The 20,676-nt window shown below is 36.8% G+C and overlaps 1 protein-coding gene and 1 long non-coding RNA gene across 4 annotated transcripts; both read left to right on the forward strand.

Annotated features, from left to right (window-relative positions):
* Window positions 1-274: 274 nt before the first annotated feature.
* Window positions 275-1,868, forward strand: LOC139844538 (uncharacterized). Its single transcript, XR_011757998.1, has 3 exons — window positions 275-349; window positions 1,033-1,526; window positions 1,622-1,868. It is a non-coding gene; the product is annotated as an uncharacterized lncRNA (long non-coding RNA).
* A 3,410-nt stretch (window positions 1,869-5,278) lies between these two features.
* On the forward strand, window positions 5,279-11,777 carry LOC139844488 (uncharacterized). Of its 3 annotated transcripts, XR_011757982.1 has the most exons (18): window positions 5,279-5,466; window positions 6,443-6,637; window positions 6,849-6,923; window positions 6,999-7,166; window positions 7,321-7,484; window positions 7,687-7,899; window positions 8,174-8,300; window positions 8,531-8,719; window positions 9,073-9,159; window positions 9,336-9,490; window positions 9,701-9,820; window positions 10,074-10,299; window positions 10,457-10,516; window positions 10,610-10,783; window positions 10,862-10,971; window positions 11,062-11,177; window positions 11,267-11,424; window positions 11,649-11,777. XR_011757982.1 is itself a non-coding variant. In XM_071834711.1 (17 exons), the coding sequence occupies exons 1-17, from the start codon at window positions 5,317-5,319 to the stop codon at window positions 11,317-11,319; spliced, it is 2,382 nt and encodes a 793-aa protein (XP_071690812.1). In that variant the 5' UTR covers window positions 5,279-5,316; the 3' UTR covers window positions 11,320-11,543. The 3 variants fall into 3 exon arrangements, 1 of the variants encoding a protein (XP_071690812.1); XM_071834711.1 differs by lacking the exon at window positions 11,649-11,777 and having other exon boundaries at window positions 11,267-11,543; XR_011757983.1 differs by lacking the exons at window positions 11,062-11,177; window positions 11,267-11,424; window positions 11,649-11,777 and having other exon boundaries at window positions 10,653-10,783; window positions 10,862-10,969.
* The last annotated feature ends 8,899 nt before the right edge of the window (window positions 11,778-20,676 follow it).

The following is a 20,676-nucleotide window of genomic DNA, read 5'->3' on the forward strand; positions in this document are numbered from 1 at the left end:
CAAACACACTTACCAAAAAACGGACACATCAAAAACTTCAATCCTTTTGTCCCACCACCTTCTAGAAGTTGTGCATGCTGGTTTCGAGATCTAGATAAGATGTTGGAATCGAGGATAGACGGTGAAATCGTTCATAAATGATATTATATCAGAATTTAAGTTGTGCATATGGGATTTTGAGCATGAACTTGTAGCAGGTGCAGGTGATCAGAAACTAATATTACTGGATATGGACAGTGGGACGACTAACACGATATAAATTTGCATGCCCATCACACCTTCCACCGCCGTTCTCCTCCTGTCTATGCTCGAGCTGTTGTCGTTTGCTCAAATCAATATAGTGTTGGCGGTAACTGCTTAATCATCTCTATATTGATTACTACTATTGTATATATGTGCATTAAACTGTCACTTCTTCTAAGGCCAATATTTGTGTCACTGAAGTTGGTAAAATGGGCGGGTTACTCTTCAAAAGAAGTTTTAACCAAAATATATATATAAATATATGTTTTTAAGTTTTGTTATTCATCATCTATACTATATATATAAATATATGTTTTTATTTTTAAATTCAGGGTTTGATCATATTGGTATATGACCATAAAGATAAAAATTTTATGATTATGCTTTAAGCCTTGAATATAGAACCAACTCTGCTCTATAAAATTTAGGCAAATGGGTCAAACGAGTATTAGTTTGAAATTTAGGTAGGTGGGTTGGTATTTATATAATAAATTAAGTTTTAATTTGTTTCGGGTTAACGGATTAATTGACACATTACATCAAAGAAATACACATAACTTTCCATCACTGACCACACGTATAAATTGATAATTAGAAAACAAAACCTAGGTGGGGCAGCCACCCCTCCTGCATTAGAGATGTTCCGCCCCTATACACAAAACTTATGCTTTTTTAAGAATATTATAAACTTATACATCATATGCATTTTTATTTTTTTTATACATCATATGCATTAGACATCAAAAGTTGTATATCTTTTGAAAAAAAATTTTAATTGATTTTTTTCAGAATTCAGAATTCTCATTTCTCGCATCCTCTATACCCTACATTCGTGGGATCGGGTATTGTGGTTTTATTCTCATTTATCGCATATCATTGTTGCAAGGCCAGTAAGGTGGCGGTTTACTTCATGAATGCCATATAATCTATAATCATCTAGCAATAAAGCATTGTACGTAAGAAGGTGAAAAGTTGTTGGTGTTAATAACTGTTTTTGGGTCTGATGGATGGCTCGGTGTGTAGACTGTGGTTTGTAACTATTAAGTATATATGTAGTGTATAAGCATGGTGTTATGTTGAAAAACCTATAATGAGTGTTATTCATAATCCCTATATACTAACTACAATATTTCTAAATTTCTGCCTTATTATTAGCAACTGTTTAACTATTTATCTGACTAAATATTTAATGTAGCTATAATATTGCCATTCTCATGAATGATAAACTATGACTTTGTGTCAGTGGTTTTAAAGGATAGAGCTCGAGAATTGAGATGTATAAGGTTGGTTCTTGCCAATTCATTTTACTAATTAGTAATCTAGAATATTAATAGTACCGGACTGAAGGTAAGTCATCACACATAATATTTGCTTGCAGGTATATACAGATGGAAGACGGAACCAATGTTGGCACGGAAGGTAGACAACCATAAGCAATTGTTAGGGTTTTTGATTATATATCTTACACTCTTTTAGCATTTTGACCCATTAAATTTTGTATTTTACTTTCATGAAGTTAATCATCTAAAGTTATATGGTTTTATTAAATCTTTTGTTGTGTATTAATCATTTAAAATGAATTGCCAATATAGTGGTTTGGAATATTATTGATGGAAAAAGACAATTTTGGTATTCTTTTTTTCTTTGGTTTTGATCAAGAAAGATAAATGTAATGTATATGTGATTCTATAATCTTTGCGAAGTCTACACTATGACTTGGTGGGGCATCAAGTACCTTAATAGGGTTATTTTGATTGAAATTAGCTTAATTTTTGTTTTTTTACTAAAATAACGAATACTATTAAAAACAGAATACCTTCATCTTCTATAAATTGATACACCAATCCAACGATCGTTAATGTTCGAAAAGAGTAAACAACCTATAACTTAGCTAACTCAAAGCGAGCCAAAACGAGAACGGTCATACAATGAGCAACCACAACCAAACTAAGTAAATTAAACAAAATGACGAGTATACCCTAAAATACAACCCAATAAGTGAATCCCAACAAACTAATAACACCAACAAACTAATAACACAAGAGATCAAAAAACCGAAAACAACTACGAGGGGACTTTACCATTCCTTTTGTCTGGACGTGACATTATTGTAATACGTTGTACCATTAGTTATTTAGAAATTAAATAAAACATGCATATAATTTATTAATTTATTAAAATGTAAAACTCTGTTATAGATATTCATTTATTTACATAGTATATCTAATAGTATTAAAATGTATTTTAGTTGATTTCTTATTATTATTGTTAACAACATCAGTTTAGGTTTGTATGTATGTGGGTATTGATTGTCTGATGTGTTGGATTTACAACACCAGTTTGATTATGGGGCAAACATAGTCATGTAGTTTGAGACCTCTCCTTCATCAAATGATACATTGAGGTATTATAGTTTTCTGTAACATGTTTTTAAAAAAATTTATATATCAACAAGTTGTGTTTGACCTCCTATCCCTGATGTACGAAGGTAACATCAATGCACACTAAATACGAAACTATTGATAATTGTACAATACATACACTCAAACGGGTGTATATATTCTTCTTATTCATTTTGGTAACAACATAACAACAGGTAAGTGATTTTGAAGGGTCAATATGAGCTTAGCTGATCCTTGATCCTCCAAAGGAGGATCAAAGGTGGGAATACAAATGTTATACTAGCTGATAGCAGTCATATAGTCATCATGTGATTTTGTTTCTATCCATTCTCTGCATTTAGTATTAGAACTAATAAACATTTTAGGTAATAAATCAAGTTAAAATACACACCTTCTCTAAAATACCCTTCTTAAATAATAAACCCCCTTTCATATTCTTCTCGATTAATACTCCGTATTTGTTATTAGGGTTCTTCAGCTTAACAATTCTACCCTACTCACGAGAATCCTTTTTCTCCCTAAATCTCAATTCGCAACTCGAATCTGATCAACAATCGAAGATTTGGGTCTTAGAGTTTCAATGAAATTTGTGTATCTTCAAAGGATACCCTATGATCTAGCTGCTTCCTGCTATAATCAATTTAAAAATAGCTGTTTGTCTGTGTAACCTTTACTTTCATAACATAATATTGTAAAATATAAATAGACATGCTTTTACATGTTGGTATTAATTTGTTTAGGGTTTTGGGTTTAGATTTAGGGTTTAGGTTAGGGTTTAAGGTTTAGATTATAGGGTGTAGGGTTTTGGGTTTAGGTTTAGGGTTTAGGTTTAGGTTTAGGGTTTAGATTCTAGGGTTTAGGGTTTATATTTTAGGGTTTAGGTTTAGGGTTTAGGGTTTAGGGTTTAGATTTAGCGTTTAAGGTTTATGTTAGGGTTTAGGGGTTAGATTTAGGGTTCAGGGTTTACATTTTAGGGTTTAGAGTTTAGGTTTAGGGTTTTGGGTTTAGGTTTAGGGTTTAGGTTAGGGTTTAGGGTTTAGATTATAGGGTGTAGGGTTTTGGGTTTAGGTTTAGGGTTTAGGTTTAGGTTTAAGGTTTAGATTCTAGGGTTTAGGGTTTATATTTTAGGGTTTAGATTCTAGGGTCTAGGGTTTATATTTTAGGGCTTAGGGTTTAGGGTTAGGGTTTAGAGTTTTTAGGAGTTAGGTTAGGGTTTAGGGTTTAGATTTAGGGTGTAGGGTTTAGGGTTTAGATTTAGGGTTTAAGTTAGGGTTTAGGGTTTGGATTTAGGGTTTAGGGTGTAGGGTTTAGAGTTTAGGTTTAGGGTTTTGGGTTTAGATTTAGGGTTTAGGTTAGGGTTTAGTGTTTAAATTTAGGGTTTAGGGTTTAGTTTAGGTTTAGGGTTTTAAGTTTACATTTAGAGTTTAGGTTAGGGTTTCGGGTTTAGATTCCAGGGTTTAGATTTTAGAATTTAGGATTTAGGGTTTAGGGTTTAGGGTTTAGGGTTAGAGTTTAGATTTAGTTTTTAAATCAAAGGATTTAAAAGAGTTTAGGGTTTAAGGTGTAGAGTTTAGATTTTAGAGTGTAAGGTTTAGATTTTATGATTTAGATTATAGTGTTTAGGGTTTAGGTTAGGATTACCTAATATTATCATATGTGTTCTGTTTACTTTATGGCAACAATTTAGTGTTCTGTTTACTTTATGGCAACAATTTATTTTAACCAATCCCGCGAATTCGCGGGTCTTTTATTAGAGAAATGGATGTTAGCCTTTTTACAGTGTTAGACTTTCAATTTTATTTTATATGTATTGTTTTTGGATTCAAAAAACCTACATTGATTATAAGTCAGGTAACACTAATATTGCAACTGAATCAATTTATTATTATAAACCTAACAAATATTATGCAAGATATAGTGATTCATACAAATCAATGGCGATTCATCCATCAAAAATCTCCGCGAATTCGTGGGTCTATATAATGGGTCAATTCTTGTGACGCTCATTCTAATGAAATAGTTATATATGTATCTATTTAGTATTTCCATCCATGATAAAGTAAATCATTTAATTTCAACTTCGTATGTATTTTTACTCATATTCATTTCTTATTAGAATCATTTGATAGTTACATATGTGCAACGTATTATGGGTCTATTTATGTTATTGGATATATCACAACCTTTTGTGGTTTATCTAATATTGTTTGCTTTTTAATCAACTTAACAAATACTCTATCAAATTCGATCATTTCATAAACCCCGCGAAATTGAGGGTCTTTAACTAGTATTAATATAATTACTCCGTAATATAAAAAATGGGGGATGATTCTCACACACTGTTTTTTATCCTCACACACCAATTTACTTGAACTCCTCCCTAATAATAGGGTAAAAGGGTGTGTGAGGATCAAAAAACAGTGTGTGAGAATCATCCCCATAAAAAATACGAGCAATTAATAAATTATTCTATTCTGTTGGAAAATGGAAGCATTCAACAAAAACAACACTCCCCGTTGTTATGCTCCGAATTTACTTAATAATTTCTAATCGGACCGCAAATTCTTAAATCCTCAACCCTTTGGAATTAAGTATAGTTAGGGTTATTGATTGATATTAAAAAATGTGGTTGATTTTAGGAAGCAAATGTGTGATAATCATAATCCTAACGATGATGATGATGATGATACTAAAACTATCAAAATCAACACCTTACACAACAAATCCGACTCATCATTCTCAGTGGCATCACAGTGCGTTTCAAGACGTTAGTGATACCGTACGATCAGATGTTCATCGCATGCTCCATTCTCGCGCCCAGGTACCATATTACTCCATTCAATTCATTTTCCTTCAATTCAATTCCATGCAATTCATTTCACCAATTGTACTTATTATTAATTAATCGTTTCAATTTGGTTAGTTATCTTCTCTTTTTGAAGGATTGATAATTTTTGCGATAACTTCAATGGATCAACGACGTTTATTGATAATTAGACTATGCGTTTGATTACACCGGATGGTTCAGTGCTAAATGTTGAATCATTTCGCATTCAACGTGTTTGTGACATGTTCATGACATGTTCATGACATATGGTGCTGAATGGTTTAGAGTTGAAATACTCTCTTAACCATTAGCACATAAATTTATAAATTTTATGTAATATCCTCTTTAAAAATTGTATCAAGAATACTTATTGAAGAATTATAATGTTTTTTATTAACGGCGTTAAGAAAAATGTTTTTTAATGCAAAAGGTTAATAAGTTAATTATACATCACTTACATTCTTCATCTATCATTTACATTGTCCATTCAAAATCATTATCCGTCGGAAGCAATTTCTCTATCCGTCGAATAGAGAGAGATGACTTTCCCTACTTCTGAGAGTGTTTTTACTCTGGGTAGAGAAAGGACTTGTCTTTATTCTCGGATAGGGGAAGGATTGTCTACATCTCACCTTCCCCATACACCACTCATTGTGGTATTGGGTTTTTGTTGTTGTTGTTGTTGTTGTTGTTGTTGTTGTATTCAAAATCATTATCAAACATGTTATTATCATTCAGAACCAATCTCATTTAGAACCTCCAAATCATTCATATTATGAATCATTGAGCGTTTAATCATTCAGTTTTATCAAACACACACTAAATCTATCTATAATTCTATACAATAAGTATTGTCATTTTGCGTTCTAATTGCGTTTTAAAAGTTGGTAGTAATTAGCACCCTCTATCATGATCAGTCTCCCTTATTCTGTATTTTTGCTTTAATTACTGATTTGAATTTCAATTTTAGGTTCCCTTCCAAGTCCCACTTGAAGTCAATGTCGTCCTTGTCGGTTTCAGTGGAGACGGTGGTTATAGATACACTCTAGATCCTCATAAATTGCAAGAGTTTCTTCAAGTTGGCTTCCCTTCTCACAGGCCTTCATGTTTGGAGACGGGCGAGCCCTTGGATATTGAACATCACATGGTATTTAATGTAATTAAGGTAAACTCCTTTTACATATCTGTTTATACGGAGTCTAATCCACAGAGCCCACATTCGTTTACTTTCATAATATTTGCACTTACGCATTCCGTTCAGATCGTTTTTAGAAATTTTAGTAGGATCATCACCCTTTGAAGTACATATTTCAAGGACAATAGGTGAAAAGCTCTGTTCTCATCATCGCATGTTTGTTTTTACTACTTACTAACAGGCTGCTCAGCCAGAATTGATAGCATTAGAAAAGGCTCTGAAAGCAGCCATGGTTCCTGCTGGTACTGCTAAAGAGGTAAGGTTGATTGTTTATTATGTTTTGATCGATGTTTATGCTTAATCAAATTTTACTTTAAACGTTTTCTTGTAGTCTGATTTTGGAAGGGAAGTGCCGGCGTTCGAGATAGACGCAGCTGCTGTAGAGTCTGAATTTCAGAAGCTATACTCCTATCTGTTTTTATTTGAGAATATAGGATATTCTGCTGAAGAGATTGATAGACCCGTACCAACTGCTATATTTATTGTGAATTTTGATAAAGTATGATCTAACGCATCTCTGACTTTTTTAAGCTTTGAGCCCTGATGTGACTCAAATGTATCTGCTGGGAAATTATTACCCGATATGTTGTTTGTCACACTGGTTCTTTATATTAAGATGACCTGTTTCGCCATGCTTGCCTCTTGTGTTACAGGTCAGAATGGATCCTAGGAATAAGGATATTGATCTTGATACTTTTATGTACAAAAGACTTGATCAGTTAAGTGATGAAGATATTAAGAAACAAGAGGGAGGTTACATTTATCGTTATCGTTATAGTGGAGGAGGATCATCTCAAATTTGGCTTGGTTCCGGCAGGTACATATGCTCAAGTCTAATGTAATTTGGGCCGATCGTTGATTTCGAGTTAGCATCTTTGTATCCTCTTCAATGTCCCAACTGTAACCTAAGTCACAAATATCATGTTTATCTTACACAAAGGCTAATGATGTTATTTTGGCCTAGTGGTCTAAAATGAGTTGAATTTTTACTATTGTCTTGGCGTTCCTCATATGTTCAGATTTGTCATAGTTGACATCTCAGCGGGCCCATGCACATATGGGAAACTTGAAACTGAAGAAGGAAGTGTTAGTTCAACGACCATACCTCGCTTGCGAAGTGTGATATTTCCTCGAATCAATGCTGATGTAATTAGCACGCGTGACAACTTTGTCGGTCAGCTTGCTGCTTTGATTGTGGTCATAGTTAAGCATCTTGTTGCTCCGGATGTCAGGTCTGAATTTAATACACTGTGTGACATATTGTACTTGTTCAATTCTTGATACTCTGATGTAATACTAAATAGGCTATTCTATGTTTTCAAAATTCTTGCTCGAATGAAAGGACTGTAATTATATGTCTCACCTATGTATGTCTTGAAGATGAAAACCGAAAAGGAAAAAATTGAAAAGCATAGAAGTATTCACTATGTACCTTCATAATATTTGATAGTGGACTTGTGCATGCCGATGAAAATGTTTTGTTGAATTACTATTTGGTGGATTCAGGTTTGAAACTGTAGATGTAGCAATGAGGTTGCTGATACCGATAATCGTCCTACAAAATCATAATCGTTATAATATCATGGAAAAAGGCAAAAACTACAGTATAGATATTCAAGCGATTGAGGAGGAGGTGGGCTTTTCTTCTGGAGAGTACTTTGATTAATTTAACTGTTGATTTGAAAGAAAATCTATTCTTGCTGTTTTTTTTACTGATTTAAAAAGTCTACTAAAACATGGATTAAGGTTTTAAAAGTAGCCAAATCATGGTGGAATTTAAGTCCTCACTCCTTATAACTAAGTTTGCTGATTGCTTAGCTGGATTGGAAATTTTTCTCATGCTTGCTCTCATTCCTTTTTCAGGTTAAGAAGATGGTGCACAAGGGAGAGGAAGTAGTGATTGTCGGAGGTTCGCATTCGTTACATCTTCATGAGAAATTGGCAATTGCTGTTTCGAAATCCATGCGTGGACATTCTCTTCAGGAAACAAAGAAGGATGGGCGTTTCCATGTGCACACGAAGATGTATTTGGATGGTGCCATCCTTAAAGAGGTGCTACTCCACATCTATATATTGCTATTTTATTACTTATTTTGTTGGTTTTTTATTTTTGTATTTTTTGAACAGCAAGTTAGTTTGTTGGAATAATTCTGCATTTTCACAAGTAGGGTCACCAAAGCTTCTCCTATCCTCATTTTTGTCATCAATCCCTCATTGGCTCATTAATTGGCGGCGATCCACTCTAGATTGGCACTTTTGTAAATGTCGTTTTTTTTTTAATATGTGATTAATAACATCATAACCTGAAGGATTAGTTTTATAAAATGATGGTAAGAAAACCATGCTATGATTTTAGAACATTTAAAAAATTTGAATTCCTTGTTTGATCTAAATTATTATTGTAGGAAATGGACAGAACTGCAGATGTACTAGCTGCTGGATTACTTGAGGTTTCTGACCCATCACTTTCTGATAAATTTTTTCTCCGCCAGGTTAGTTTAAATTAAGTCAAGTATTCAACACTTAAAGACCTTCTGGAGTTAAAAAAAAAACTAACCGACGTGTGCCCGCTTTTTTTTCTTCCTGTTTGCCTGTCTATCAGCCCGTGTGTCGCTATATAGTGTTTGTTTGTCTTTTCACTTTTACACCTAGTTTTTGTTGTCTACAGAAATGGACGGATGAGATGGATGGTCTGACTGATTCATTATTGAAGCATAAACCGCCACAGGCTTATAACCTTAAAACTAAGGGGCAGAAAAACAAAAAAGTGCAGAAAAAACAAGGAGACGTACACCGGACTTATGGAACGAGAGTGGTCCCTGTGTGAGTGAAACCTTCTTGTCTTTTGATACATACTGAATAAATTAGGTAACCATATCATCTAATGTGCATCTCATTATGACTGCCATTTGGTAAATACAAAAGAAACAAGCAACGGGTTTCTCGTTTTGGAAATTAACATTAGTATGCAATGTATTACTTGTACACTTTTTTCATTTAGAACCATTCATATGGCACTTTATTGTTTTCCAGCTTTGTTTTGTCATTAGCTGATGTAGATCCGCACCTTACGATGGAAGATGAAAGCCTGTTGTGGACTAGTAACGATGTTGTGATTGTACTTCAACATGGAAGTGAGAAGATACCTTTAAGGTAACCATATCAGCAATTATCATTACCATGTCATCATATTATCCTTTTCCTCATGACTCATCATGATACATCATACCTACTCATCTTTCAAGCTTCTTGTACCTTCTTACAAGTTAGTTTTACGAGTACAAGTAAATTTCATACATAATGTCTTGCATGATCCAACCTAGAGATATGGATCCGGGATGTTAGTATATTAATCAAGAAACATGTAATTATGGATATATTATGTTCTGATTGTGGAATTGCACAGTTACGTCTCCGAAACAGAGAGGGTACATGTTGTTCCATCCCAAGTGCAGCGTCATATAGTGGCCGGATTAGCATCTGTTGTGGGTGGATTGAGTGCACCATACGAGACGGTTTCTCATATTCATGAAAGACCTGTTGTCAATTGGCTCCTTGCAGTCGGTTGCCATCCATTTGGACCATTCTCTAATGTTTCTAAGCTTAGTCAACTGCTTCACGATGTTACATTGGTAAATAAACATCAATTTCTCATATTTGTTTTTGATATTAAATGGTTTTTATTAACTGTTTAAAGGTAAACTATAGAATCATGATTTAACTATTGTGCTACCAAACAAGACATCATAATGTTTAAAAGTGATTGCTGATCCTTGTATTTGGTGACAGAGAAATACAATATATGCACGTGTCGATTCTGCTCTCCGAAGGATTCGAGAGATGTCAGAGGTAAATATTGTCTTGGTTGACTTACTCTTCTTGCTGCTTTTCTCCAAAATGTTAATTTAATCCGATTGGTTATGGTTATGGTTATGGTTATAGTCTGTTGAAGCTTTTGTTGGTGAGTATCTAAAAACACCTTTAGGTGAACCAGTGAAGGGTAAGAAGAACAAGACAGCCACTGAGCTATGGCTCGAGAAGTTCTACAAAAAAGAAACAAATTTGCCCGAACCTTTTCCTCATGAATTAGTCGAGCGGATTGAAACGTATTTGGATGTGAGTTTTACCTTACTATGAATATATGTAACACGAAGTTTGTATGATGTAACGTGGTGTATATTGATTGGATGGTAGAGCCTTGAGGAACAGCTCGTAGATTTATCTTCACTCCTGTATGATCATCGTTTACAAGATGCATACATGAACAGTACTGATACTCTTGAAAGCTCCATTATCACACAGCTGTAATTTTCTTCATCTATGAATGTTTTATGTTCTTTAGTGCGCATGAGTTTGAGCTTTAATGGTGATTATGGTCATGTTCTTTTTTGCAGGTATGTTGATCGTGTACTAGAGAAAGAAAGGGAACGAATGAAGTGTTGTACTATTGAGTATATGGAAGCAGCACAGGCTTCTCAAAGTCTCTTTTATGTCGTCATCTTCCTTGCAGGTTTGTTTGTATTTTTCAAGTTGCAGGTGAATTTAAGAAAATAAGAACTTCTGATTGTTTATACTGGTTTGTATATGTTTTGTGCGTAGTGCCTACATTTTTCTCGTGTCTATCTCTTTACGTGTGGAAGCTCAGATCCTAGAAGACCACACGTACAAATCAAATTTGAGCTCAAACTAGGAACTGTTGATGAACTAAACTTGGGGATTTAAGAAGTGGTTGGAGGGAGCATTTAAATACGAATCCGGTGAGTGATACGGTTTTACATATATGTTTTGGTCTTAGTATGTGGTTCTATGTAGATTTAAATTTGTTGTAACTGGTTAGTGAGGTACAACAAGGAAGCATGACAGAAATAGCACTAGTGATCCCTATATACTTGCCAATGTTAATGTCAAGTGTTTATTGTTAGTGCGTGAAAACAAATGAATTAATGGTTTTTTATGTTTAATAAGATCCTTTTGGTCACAGGGAGTCCTAAAGAGGCTTGGAGTACGAAATATATGATGGGATTGTGCTATCTGAAAGATCAGTGCGCTGCAAAAGGTTATTTGTTTCCACATTATTGTTACATAGTAGTATCTTTTATCTCTAGCCATTTACATATTTTGCTTTTGTCTGTCATTCTATGTATCTCATGTTGACAGTGATGAAGATCATATATGTCTTTTCCATCCTAGCATTATTGGATTAGTAGTTCCACAATCCAACATAAATAAATTATTTAATGAATGCTAGTTTTGTTCATATTGCTGTTAATCAAAATCGTTAATGCCAAACTACTGTTGAACTTTTGAGACAGGTTATCATTTAACAATAACCAATAACAGGTGGTGACCGGAAGGGGCGTCAATGTGCGCAATTCACCCAGTTACGGGTATCGTCGCTCGGGGGCTCGTCTAGGGCCGGTCATGAGAATTTAAGTACCTGGAACAAAGTGAAAAAAGGCCCTTAGACTTTAACGAATAATATAAGTTATTTAAAAAAGACCCTTATGTCATAACGAATAATATAAGGTATTTAAAAAATTGCCCTAAGGATTGTTAGTGGACTTTGATTTCTCTTTGATCTCTTCCTTTCTCTTGGTTTGCTTGAAGAGGCAGAAACATATGTGGTTAGGGTTTGAGAAGCAGTAATATATGGAATTTTGGCTATCATTCACGATATGTCTTTTGCAACTCTTTGTTACCAGACAATGATAGGACAAATGAGTCTTGCTACCACAATTGTGGTACTTTCTCACTTTTAGTTTTGGTTGCTGGTTCGAGGTAGACGAGTGGGAGTCTGGTTCAGGTGCTGGTTGTTATGAGTAACAACCAGTAACAGCTGGTCTAGCTTAGCTTTACAGCCAATAACTGAGTCATGGATGACTCAGCAGATGACTCACCCTTGGTCATTTTAGCTTTTTTCTTAAGGGCAGTAATGCAAGATCGTGGCTAAACAAATCAAATTCACGCACAAGAAAGGAACAAACAAGTCAACCGCGACTTGAATGTTTTTATTCACGACTAATCGCTCAATTCAAAATAACAAAAAAAAAAGCTGCTAAACAAGATAGACTCATAACTCTTTTATACTACGACCTTAAAAAAATAACAAACTAATTGAGATAAGCACAACCGCATCCTTATCCCAGACTCATTCTTCATGCTTACAGCTGGACTTTGACTTTACCCTTATCCAGCACGAAGTCCCTTCTGCAACCCAATAAAATAATCGTGCAGCCCAATTGGTGAGGGCCCAACCTGCATAGTACCTGTATCATTCCCTTCGTCGTCAGAAAGACTCGACCGCGAGTCAAGATCGTCCCCATGATACGGTGATAAATCAGCAACATTAAAGGTAGCTGACACATTGTAGTGACCCGGAAGTGCAATTTTGTAGGCATTGTCATTAATCTTCTTGAGGACTCGAAAAGGACTGTCGGCGCGTGGTTTAAGCTTACCAAAACGACCACCCGGAAATCGTTCTTTTCGCAAATGGATCCAAACAAGATCACCTTCTTTAAAAACCACATGTTTTCGATGCGTATCTGCTCGCCTCTTGTACTCAATATTGTACTTGTTGATCCTTTCATGTACCTGTTTGTGCAGGTCTTTAAACTGGTCAGCCTTAACTTGTCCATCATTAGAAACATCAGTGAGCATCGGTCTAGGCACAAGATTGGGTGGAGTCAACGGATTTCGACCATACACAACCTCAAAAGGAGTCTTGCCAGTAGTCCTATTAACAGACCGATTAAAAGCAAATTCGGCCTGAGGTAACATGTGATCCCATTGCTTCGGATGGTCCTCTACAAGACTTCTTAGTAAATTTCCCAAACTACGGTTGACAACTTCAGTTTTCCCGTCAGTTTGAGGACGGTGGGAGCTACTAAACTGAAGTTTCGAGTCCACACGCCCCCACAACGTTCTCCAAAAGTGACTAACAAATTTAACTTCCCGATCCGATGTTAACGTCTTTGGAATCCCATGTAACCGCACAATTTCTGTGAAATAAAGTCGGGCCACTTGGCTAGCATCATATGTTTTGTTGCAAGGTATAAAATGGGCCATTTTCGAGAATCGGTCAATGACCACCATAACTGAATCTTTAAGAAGTTGGGTCTGCGGTAAGCCTACTACAAAATCAAGACTCACATCCTCCCATGGCCCATTAGGAACAGGCAAGGGAGTGTAGAGTCTCGCATTGCTTCCATGCATCTTTGCTACGTGACAAACCCGGCAACGTGTGACAATACGATCAACATGTTTTTCCATAGAAGGCCAATAGAAACGATCTTTCAGTAATGCCAAAGTTTTATTTGTACCAAAATGTCCACCCAAACCTCCTGCATGACATTCAATAACAATCGCATTGCGTAAGGAACCCAAAGGAATACATAATTTCGTACCTCTAAAAAAATATCCATCACAAATAAAGAATGAGCGAAACACCCCTTCACGACATTTTGCCCAGATTTCCTTGAAGTCTCTGTCCTTGTGATAGCAGTCCTTAATAATCTCAAACCTACAGACACCCGCTTGCATAGTACCAAGTAAAACAGGTCGACGACTTAGCGCATCTGCGGCCTGGTTGAGAGCACCAGCTTTATGCTTGATCACGAAGGTGTACGCTTGTAAGGCTTCCACCTATTTAGCATGTCGGGGATTAAGTTTTGTTGTCCTTGAATATACTTCAAGGATTCGTGATCAGAATATAATATAAATTCGCGAGGCAGAAGGTAATGGCGCCAGGTTTCAAGTGTCCTTACGATTGCGTAAAACTCACGATCATACGTTGAGTACTTTCGTCTAACATCATTAAGCTTCTCGCTAAAGTAAGCCACAGGGCGTTTGTTTTGACTTAAAACACCCCCGATGCCTAAGCCAGATGCGTCACACTCCACCTGAAAAACATCATCAAAGTTAGGTAAGGCGAGTATATGAGCATTAGCTACCTTCATCTTAAGCTCGTTAAAAGCATAAGTGGCGTCCTCCGTCCATAAAAATCGACCCCCTTTCATACATTCGGTGACCAGGGCAATGATCGTGCTAAAGTTACGAATAAACCGACGATAAAATGAAGCCAATCCATGTAAGCTCCGTATTTCGTGGATCGTGGAAGGTAAAGGCCAGGTAGTTATCGCATCCACCTTTGATTCGTCCATCCGAATATCATTTCCTGAAACGATGTGGCCTAGGAAGGTCACTTCATCAGTAAGAAAGTGGCATTTTTTGGCACTGGCATATAACTTTTGCTCCCTCAATACGGTAAACACCTCCCTGAGATGACAAAGGTGATGTTCAACATCACAACTATATATAAGAATGTCGTCAAAATAGACCACTACAAACTGCCCGATAAATGGTTTAAAAACTTGGTTCATCAACCGCATGAAAGTGCTAGGTGCATTCGAGAGCCCAAATGACATGACCATCCACTCATATAATCCGTCTCGTGTCTTGAAAGCGGTTTTCCACTCGTCTCCTGGACGCATTCGGATTTGATGATAGCCGCTCCTCAAATCAATCTTGCTAAAAACTGTGGCCCCATGAAGTTGATCAAGAAGGTCATCGAACCGTGGAATAGGGAACCAATTTTTAATTGTAATTTTGTTCACCGCCCTACTGGCAATGCACATTCGAAAAGATCCTCCCTGTTTCGGTACGAGTAGTGCGGGTACCGCACAGGGCTCATGATCTCCCGGATTAAACCCTTGGCCAACAACTCTGAAACCTGCCTTTGTAGTTCTTCGAATTCGTTTGGGTACAACCTATAACCGGGTTTGTTAGGTATTGATGAACCGAGTACAAAATCAATACAATGCTGGATGCCACACATTAATGGAAGTCCCGCTGGGAACTCATCAGGTAATACGTCTGAAAAATTAGACAGAATCGGTTGAACCGCTATTGGAATATCATTACCATCCTCATTACATTCAGCTACCACAAGTGCAAACAAAAGAGGGGTGTTTTTGATTTCTTTAGTGAATAAAGAGCGACTGAGAAACAGATTCGGTTCACCATCATTTTTGTGGCGTGTGTCCAACGGGGCAAGGGTGATATTAAGACCATCTTTGAAAAAACTATATGTGTTTGTAAACCCATTGTGTTTTGTCTTCATGTCAAACTGCCATGGGCGGCCTAACAAGAGATGACATGCATCCATAGGGATATCATCGCAACAAACCTTATCATTATAATTTTTTACCAATCGAGAATGCAACAAGGCACCGTTTGTTCACCTTGACATGGTTGCTACGTTTAATCCATGTCAATTGATATGGCTCCGGGTGATCCTCCGCTTGTAACCCCAACTTTTCAACCATTTCAGTCGATACTACGTTCTCACAACTCCCCCCGTCAATAATCATAGTGCAAAGTTTGCCTTTGGCCGTGACCTTAGTACGAAAAATATTGTTTCGGAGCCAAATGTGATCATCATCAGTAGGTGTTAAAGCTTCTTCGGACAACTAGAGCTTCTCCTTTATCCGGGTATATAACTTCTGAGTGTTCATCTAGATGGGGTGGGTTAGCCGAGTCATCATCAGTGTCATTCAACGGCTCGTTTTGTGTATATGAAATAGTTATAGTTCTTTGATTAGGGCAATCTTTCATGTAATGACCCATGCCTTGATATTTGAAACATTTAAGGGTTCTAGAGTTGCTTCCTGGTGTAGGATTGACAACTTTTGCATCAAGTTTCCCTTTATCATGTAGCACCGGACTAGGCTTAGGGGTGCTAGTAACATTATTTCAAAAATAACTCAACTTACCTTTGTTCTTTGCCTACTGTTTTCTGACCCTCAGTGCGAGTCTACAAACGTCCGCATACGTCCAAAATTGTTGGAAGCTAACTACATCAGAGATCTCAGGTTTGAGAACTCCCAGAAACCGAGCAATGAGTTGCTCTTCCTCATCCTTAACATCACACCTCGTTCGTAACCGATCAAATTCCCTTATTACTTCCTCAATGCTTTGAGAGCGTTGTGGTAAACTGTGGTACTCAACAAGCACCTCTTGGCGGTGATTTTCGGGCTAAAACTTACCCTTCATTAACTTCTTCATCTTGTCCCATGTCTCCACTTTTGATTTTCGAGCCATAGCCCTATCTTTCTTCACATGGTCCCACCATAACGAGGTGTGTTTTTGAAGTTTAATAGCGACTAGTTTGACCTTCATGGCTTCTGGAATGTCTTTGATTTCGAAAACACTCTCGACAATACTCAACCAATCTTGAAAATCGTCCGGGTGTGTGGAACCCGAGAATTCTGGGATTTCAACTTTCATCCCAATATTACGGAGTGGGTCCTGTCGGTAATTACCACAGTCCTCTTGGTAGTGATAAGCGAACGGAATATAATCATCATATTGATCATATGTTCTTTCAGAATCATCATCTCGCTCAAGCTCTAATTCAGCCAATCGCCGCCTTAATTGTTCGATTTCCAATTCTCGAGGATTGTTGCCGTTGCCTCTTTAAGCACTTCGACGATTACCTTCCCCATGATAACCCTATAACGTGTATGCTCAGCCATAACCTGTCTCTAGAAACCAAATAATGCAAGATCGTGGCTAAACAAATTAAATTCACGCACAAGAAAGGAACATACAAGTCAACCGCGACTTGAATGTTTTTATTCACGACTAATCGTTCAATTCAAAATAACAAAAAAAGCTGCTAAAGAAGATAGATTCATAACCTTTTTATGCTACGACCTTAAAAAAATAACAAACTAATTGAGATAAGCACAACCGCATCCATATCCCAGACTCATTCTTCATGCTTACAGCTGGGCTTTGACTTTACCCATGTCCAACACGAAGTCCCTTCTGCAGCCCAATAAAATAATCGTGCAGCCCAATTGGTGAGGGCCCAACCTGCATAGTACCTGCATCAGACAGCTTTCTGTTTAGAACCAACATCATCATTGTGGTTGATTACCGCCTTGCCTTTATCTTTTGGTTTACGAGTATGGGAAGACCCCGTTGACCCAACAGATGAAATTATATCAGCTTGATCTAGAGATACTGGTTGACCAGTTTGGATTTTAGCAGTAGGCTCAACAGTTGTAGATATAACGACCCGTCAAAATCGCTATTGACGCAGTCATTAACAAACAGTCCGACAACAACGATTACGCCCTCTATATGAGACATTTTGACCAAAACATGCATTCATTTCAATAAAGTTTCCCAAAATAGAAATACGACATAAGTAATAAGTTTCTAAGAATAGAAAACGACATAAACAGTACGTGACTCAAATATCAAGGCGTAAACAAAGTACATAAGTGCGGTTTTAATTTATTAAATGCATGTAGATGTTTTAAAATATGCGACTCCAAATATGCAGACCTCTAACATAGCGGAAGCAAACAGCTAAGTACTTGAGAATGAAACATGCTTAAAAGTCAACACGAATGTTGGTGAGATAAAGTTTTATTACGACTATAAAGTAAGGTAGACCACGAGATTTCAGTGTTCAAAACAGTATAAAAGTATATGCACTGTGGGCGCCTGGTAACCAAACTTAACAACTTAAATAACCCCCTGTATTCAGCCGTTCAAAAAATAAAATAAATAACCCCCTGTATTTGCACCTTGTTAGGGTGTGAATAGTTACGAAGTATTAAACACCCGTAGACTGCTAGCGCGACTAGCCCGAGTGGGGTTGTCAAACCCTATGGATCCATATCTAAGATTCGCGCTTATTAGTTACTAAACCAATAATTAACTGTTACCAAGCTAAAGGGATTTTTGACGTTATAACCCACACATACAAAGTTCAAGTACTCGTGTCAAGTATGTAAAACATAAAACATCGCATGTATTCTCAGTCCCAAAATAGTTTAGAAGTTTAAAAAGGGAACAATATCTCACCTTGAGTACACAACCACGATACAAGTAACATCAAGTAAGTAAGGTATCCGGTCCAACGTATCCTCAACCTAATTTATAGTCACTTAGTCAATAACCTTATCTAATGAGTTTCTAATTTGTTTCAAGTCATACATACATACATCATCATCATCATACTCTAAGAAAACTAAGTTTTATATTTCAAAAAGAGATCGGTTTTTAATACTCGACTTCGAAGAGCTGTTGTGTCCTCTATACATAACTAAATGACGCGGGATCAATGGCCAAGGCTCCACTTATGAGTCCTCTTACCGCTGTCCAAAAATCAGACCCCAACTCAATATCGTTTGATCGTGGCGTCGGTCAAACCGTAAGCGGGTCAGAATTTTCAGTAATGATATGCGTACCTACGCGCATGGTGCTCGTGCGTATCACATACATCACGCACGTCCTGAATATTGCTAGAAAATCTGATTAAGAGGTGCGCACGCGGGTATTGCTTAGCGCACACGAAAGCAATCGGATATGATTTTATCCATAATTAAACATGATCATTTTCCAACTACAAACCCGTTATTTATGGTTGTTATTTGGTAGGATCTAGAACCTAATTATGAGGTTATCTAGGGTTAGGAATTTATTATAAATACGAGCCTAGCCTCTTTTACTAAAAAACAACGTTTTCTGTATTACTAGAACTTGCGATTGCATCAAGAAAACACTCTTACGGTAACAGGTATGTTCCATGAACATAAACCGTATGCAACCACCATTAGTGGCCATTGTTGAAACAACTGCCATCAATGGTGGACGTAGCTTTGATCACCCTTTTGTAGATCATCATCTCAATAAGGGTTACTCACGGTAATTTGGACCAGAGATCAAAGCTATAAACGTTCTAAAAACGCTCCCTCATGCACTCGACATTAACTTTGCTATTTGCACAGATTTATGTTCGATCAAATGGCGCCACCCGTGGGACCATAACTAGGATTGCATAAAAGTTTTATACTTTACGAACGATTAACTGTAAAACTTCTAATCTCTTTATGGTTATTCATGTGTAACAGGTTACAATCGGAAAGTCTGGTAGTAATCAATCGTCTCGTTCTCAGGGTCCTGATGTTGCGGGATCGAAACAAGAAAACCTAGACAAGACTCCTGTCACAAGCAAAACTCCAAACTCCGGAGCGATCAAGCTCCCGGAAAGGCCAAAACATCATCAACTGCTACCCCTTCGGTATCTCAGCCATTAACGTCAAAAATAACGGCTGAGTATTGGGCACGGGTGACGAAGATGATGAAGAAGATGATTATGAGGAAGAGGTCCCTATTACTACAGTGGGATCCATTCCCATATGTTCTACGCCAAAGACAATGATTCATACCAGGCGAATAATGACACCTGCTAGTGCATGCGAGTATTTAGCAGGGCTGAACATCAATATTGGTTATCCAACTAACGATCACACTCCCTTGGATAAGATACAAAGGACGCGCATGCCTTCACCTATTCCCAGGATGTCATCTTTGCTTTCACCAAGTGCGCCTATGTCTTTGGCCAAAATGTTAGATCTGCCGTATCTTTTGACTCGTATCTCCAATTTAGTCACCGTTTTTTTTTTAAATCTTGTATTTTTTTGGGATCTATCCATTGGCAAACTTCCATAGGAGGTTTCTAAAAAATATTTTTTGAAACGAGACCTCGAAAGCCTTCAATTTTGCCTTTTTTCGATTTTGACCGTTTTGAATTTCGTTCATACTATTCCTATTGTGTATGAATGACTTAGCATGGTACATATTGTTTTATGGCCTATTATTTCACTCGCAATGTAATTATGTATAACGCATATAAATTGGAATCTAATGTCACTTCATTAAACACACTTTTTTAAATCATTAATATGTGCCGCCAGATGGAGTACCATTTGGCGGCGCATAACCTTCGGTTTCAGATTGTGCGGAAATTCTCCAGATCACCCTAAAACGACCCTAACATTAAGACTCCTGGATAGTGTCTTGACATTCGAGGTCGCCAGGATGCCGAAAAAAGACATTTTACTCATTTTTAATGTTTCTTTGAACATTTTCAATTTATATCGTATTATTAGTTTTGTGTATGCATGACTTAGCATGGCATATAGCGTTTTAAG

This window comes from Rutidosis leptorrhynchoides, chromosome 4 (assembly GCF_046630445.1).
Source record: "Rutidosis leptorrhynchoides isolate AG116_Rl617_1_P2 chromosome 4, CSIRO_AGI_Rlap_v1, whole genome shotgun sequence".
Classification (NCBI taxonomy): domain Eukaryota; kingdom Viridiplantae; phylum Streptophyta; class Magnoliopsida; order Asterales; family Asteraceae; genus Rutidosis; species Rutidosis leptorrhynchoides.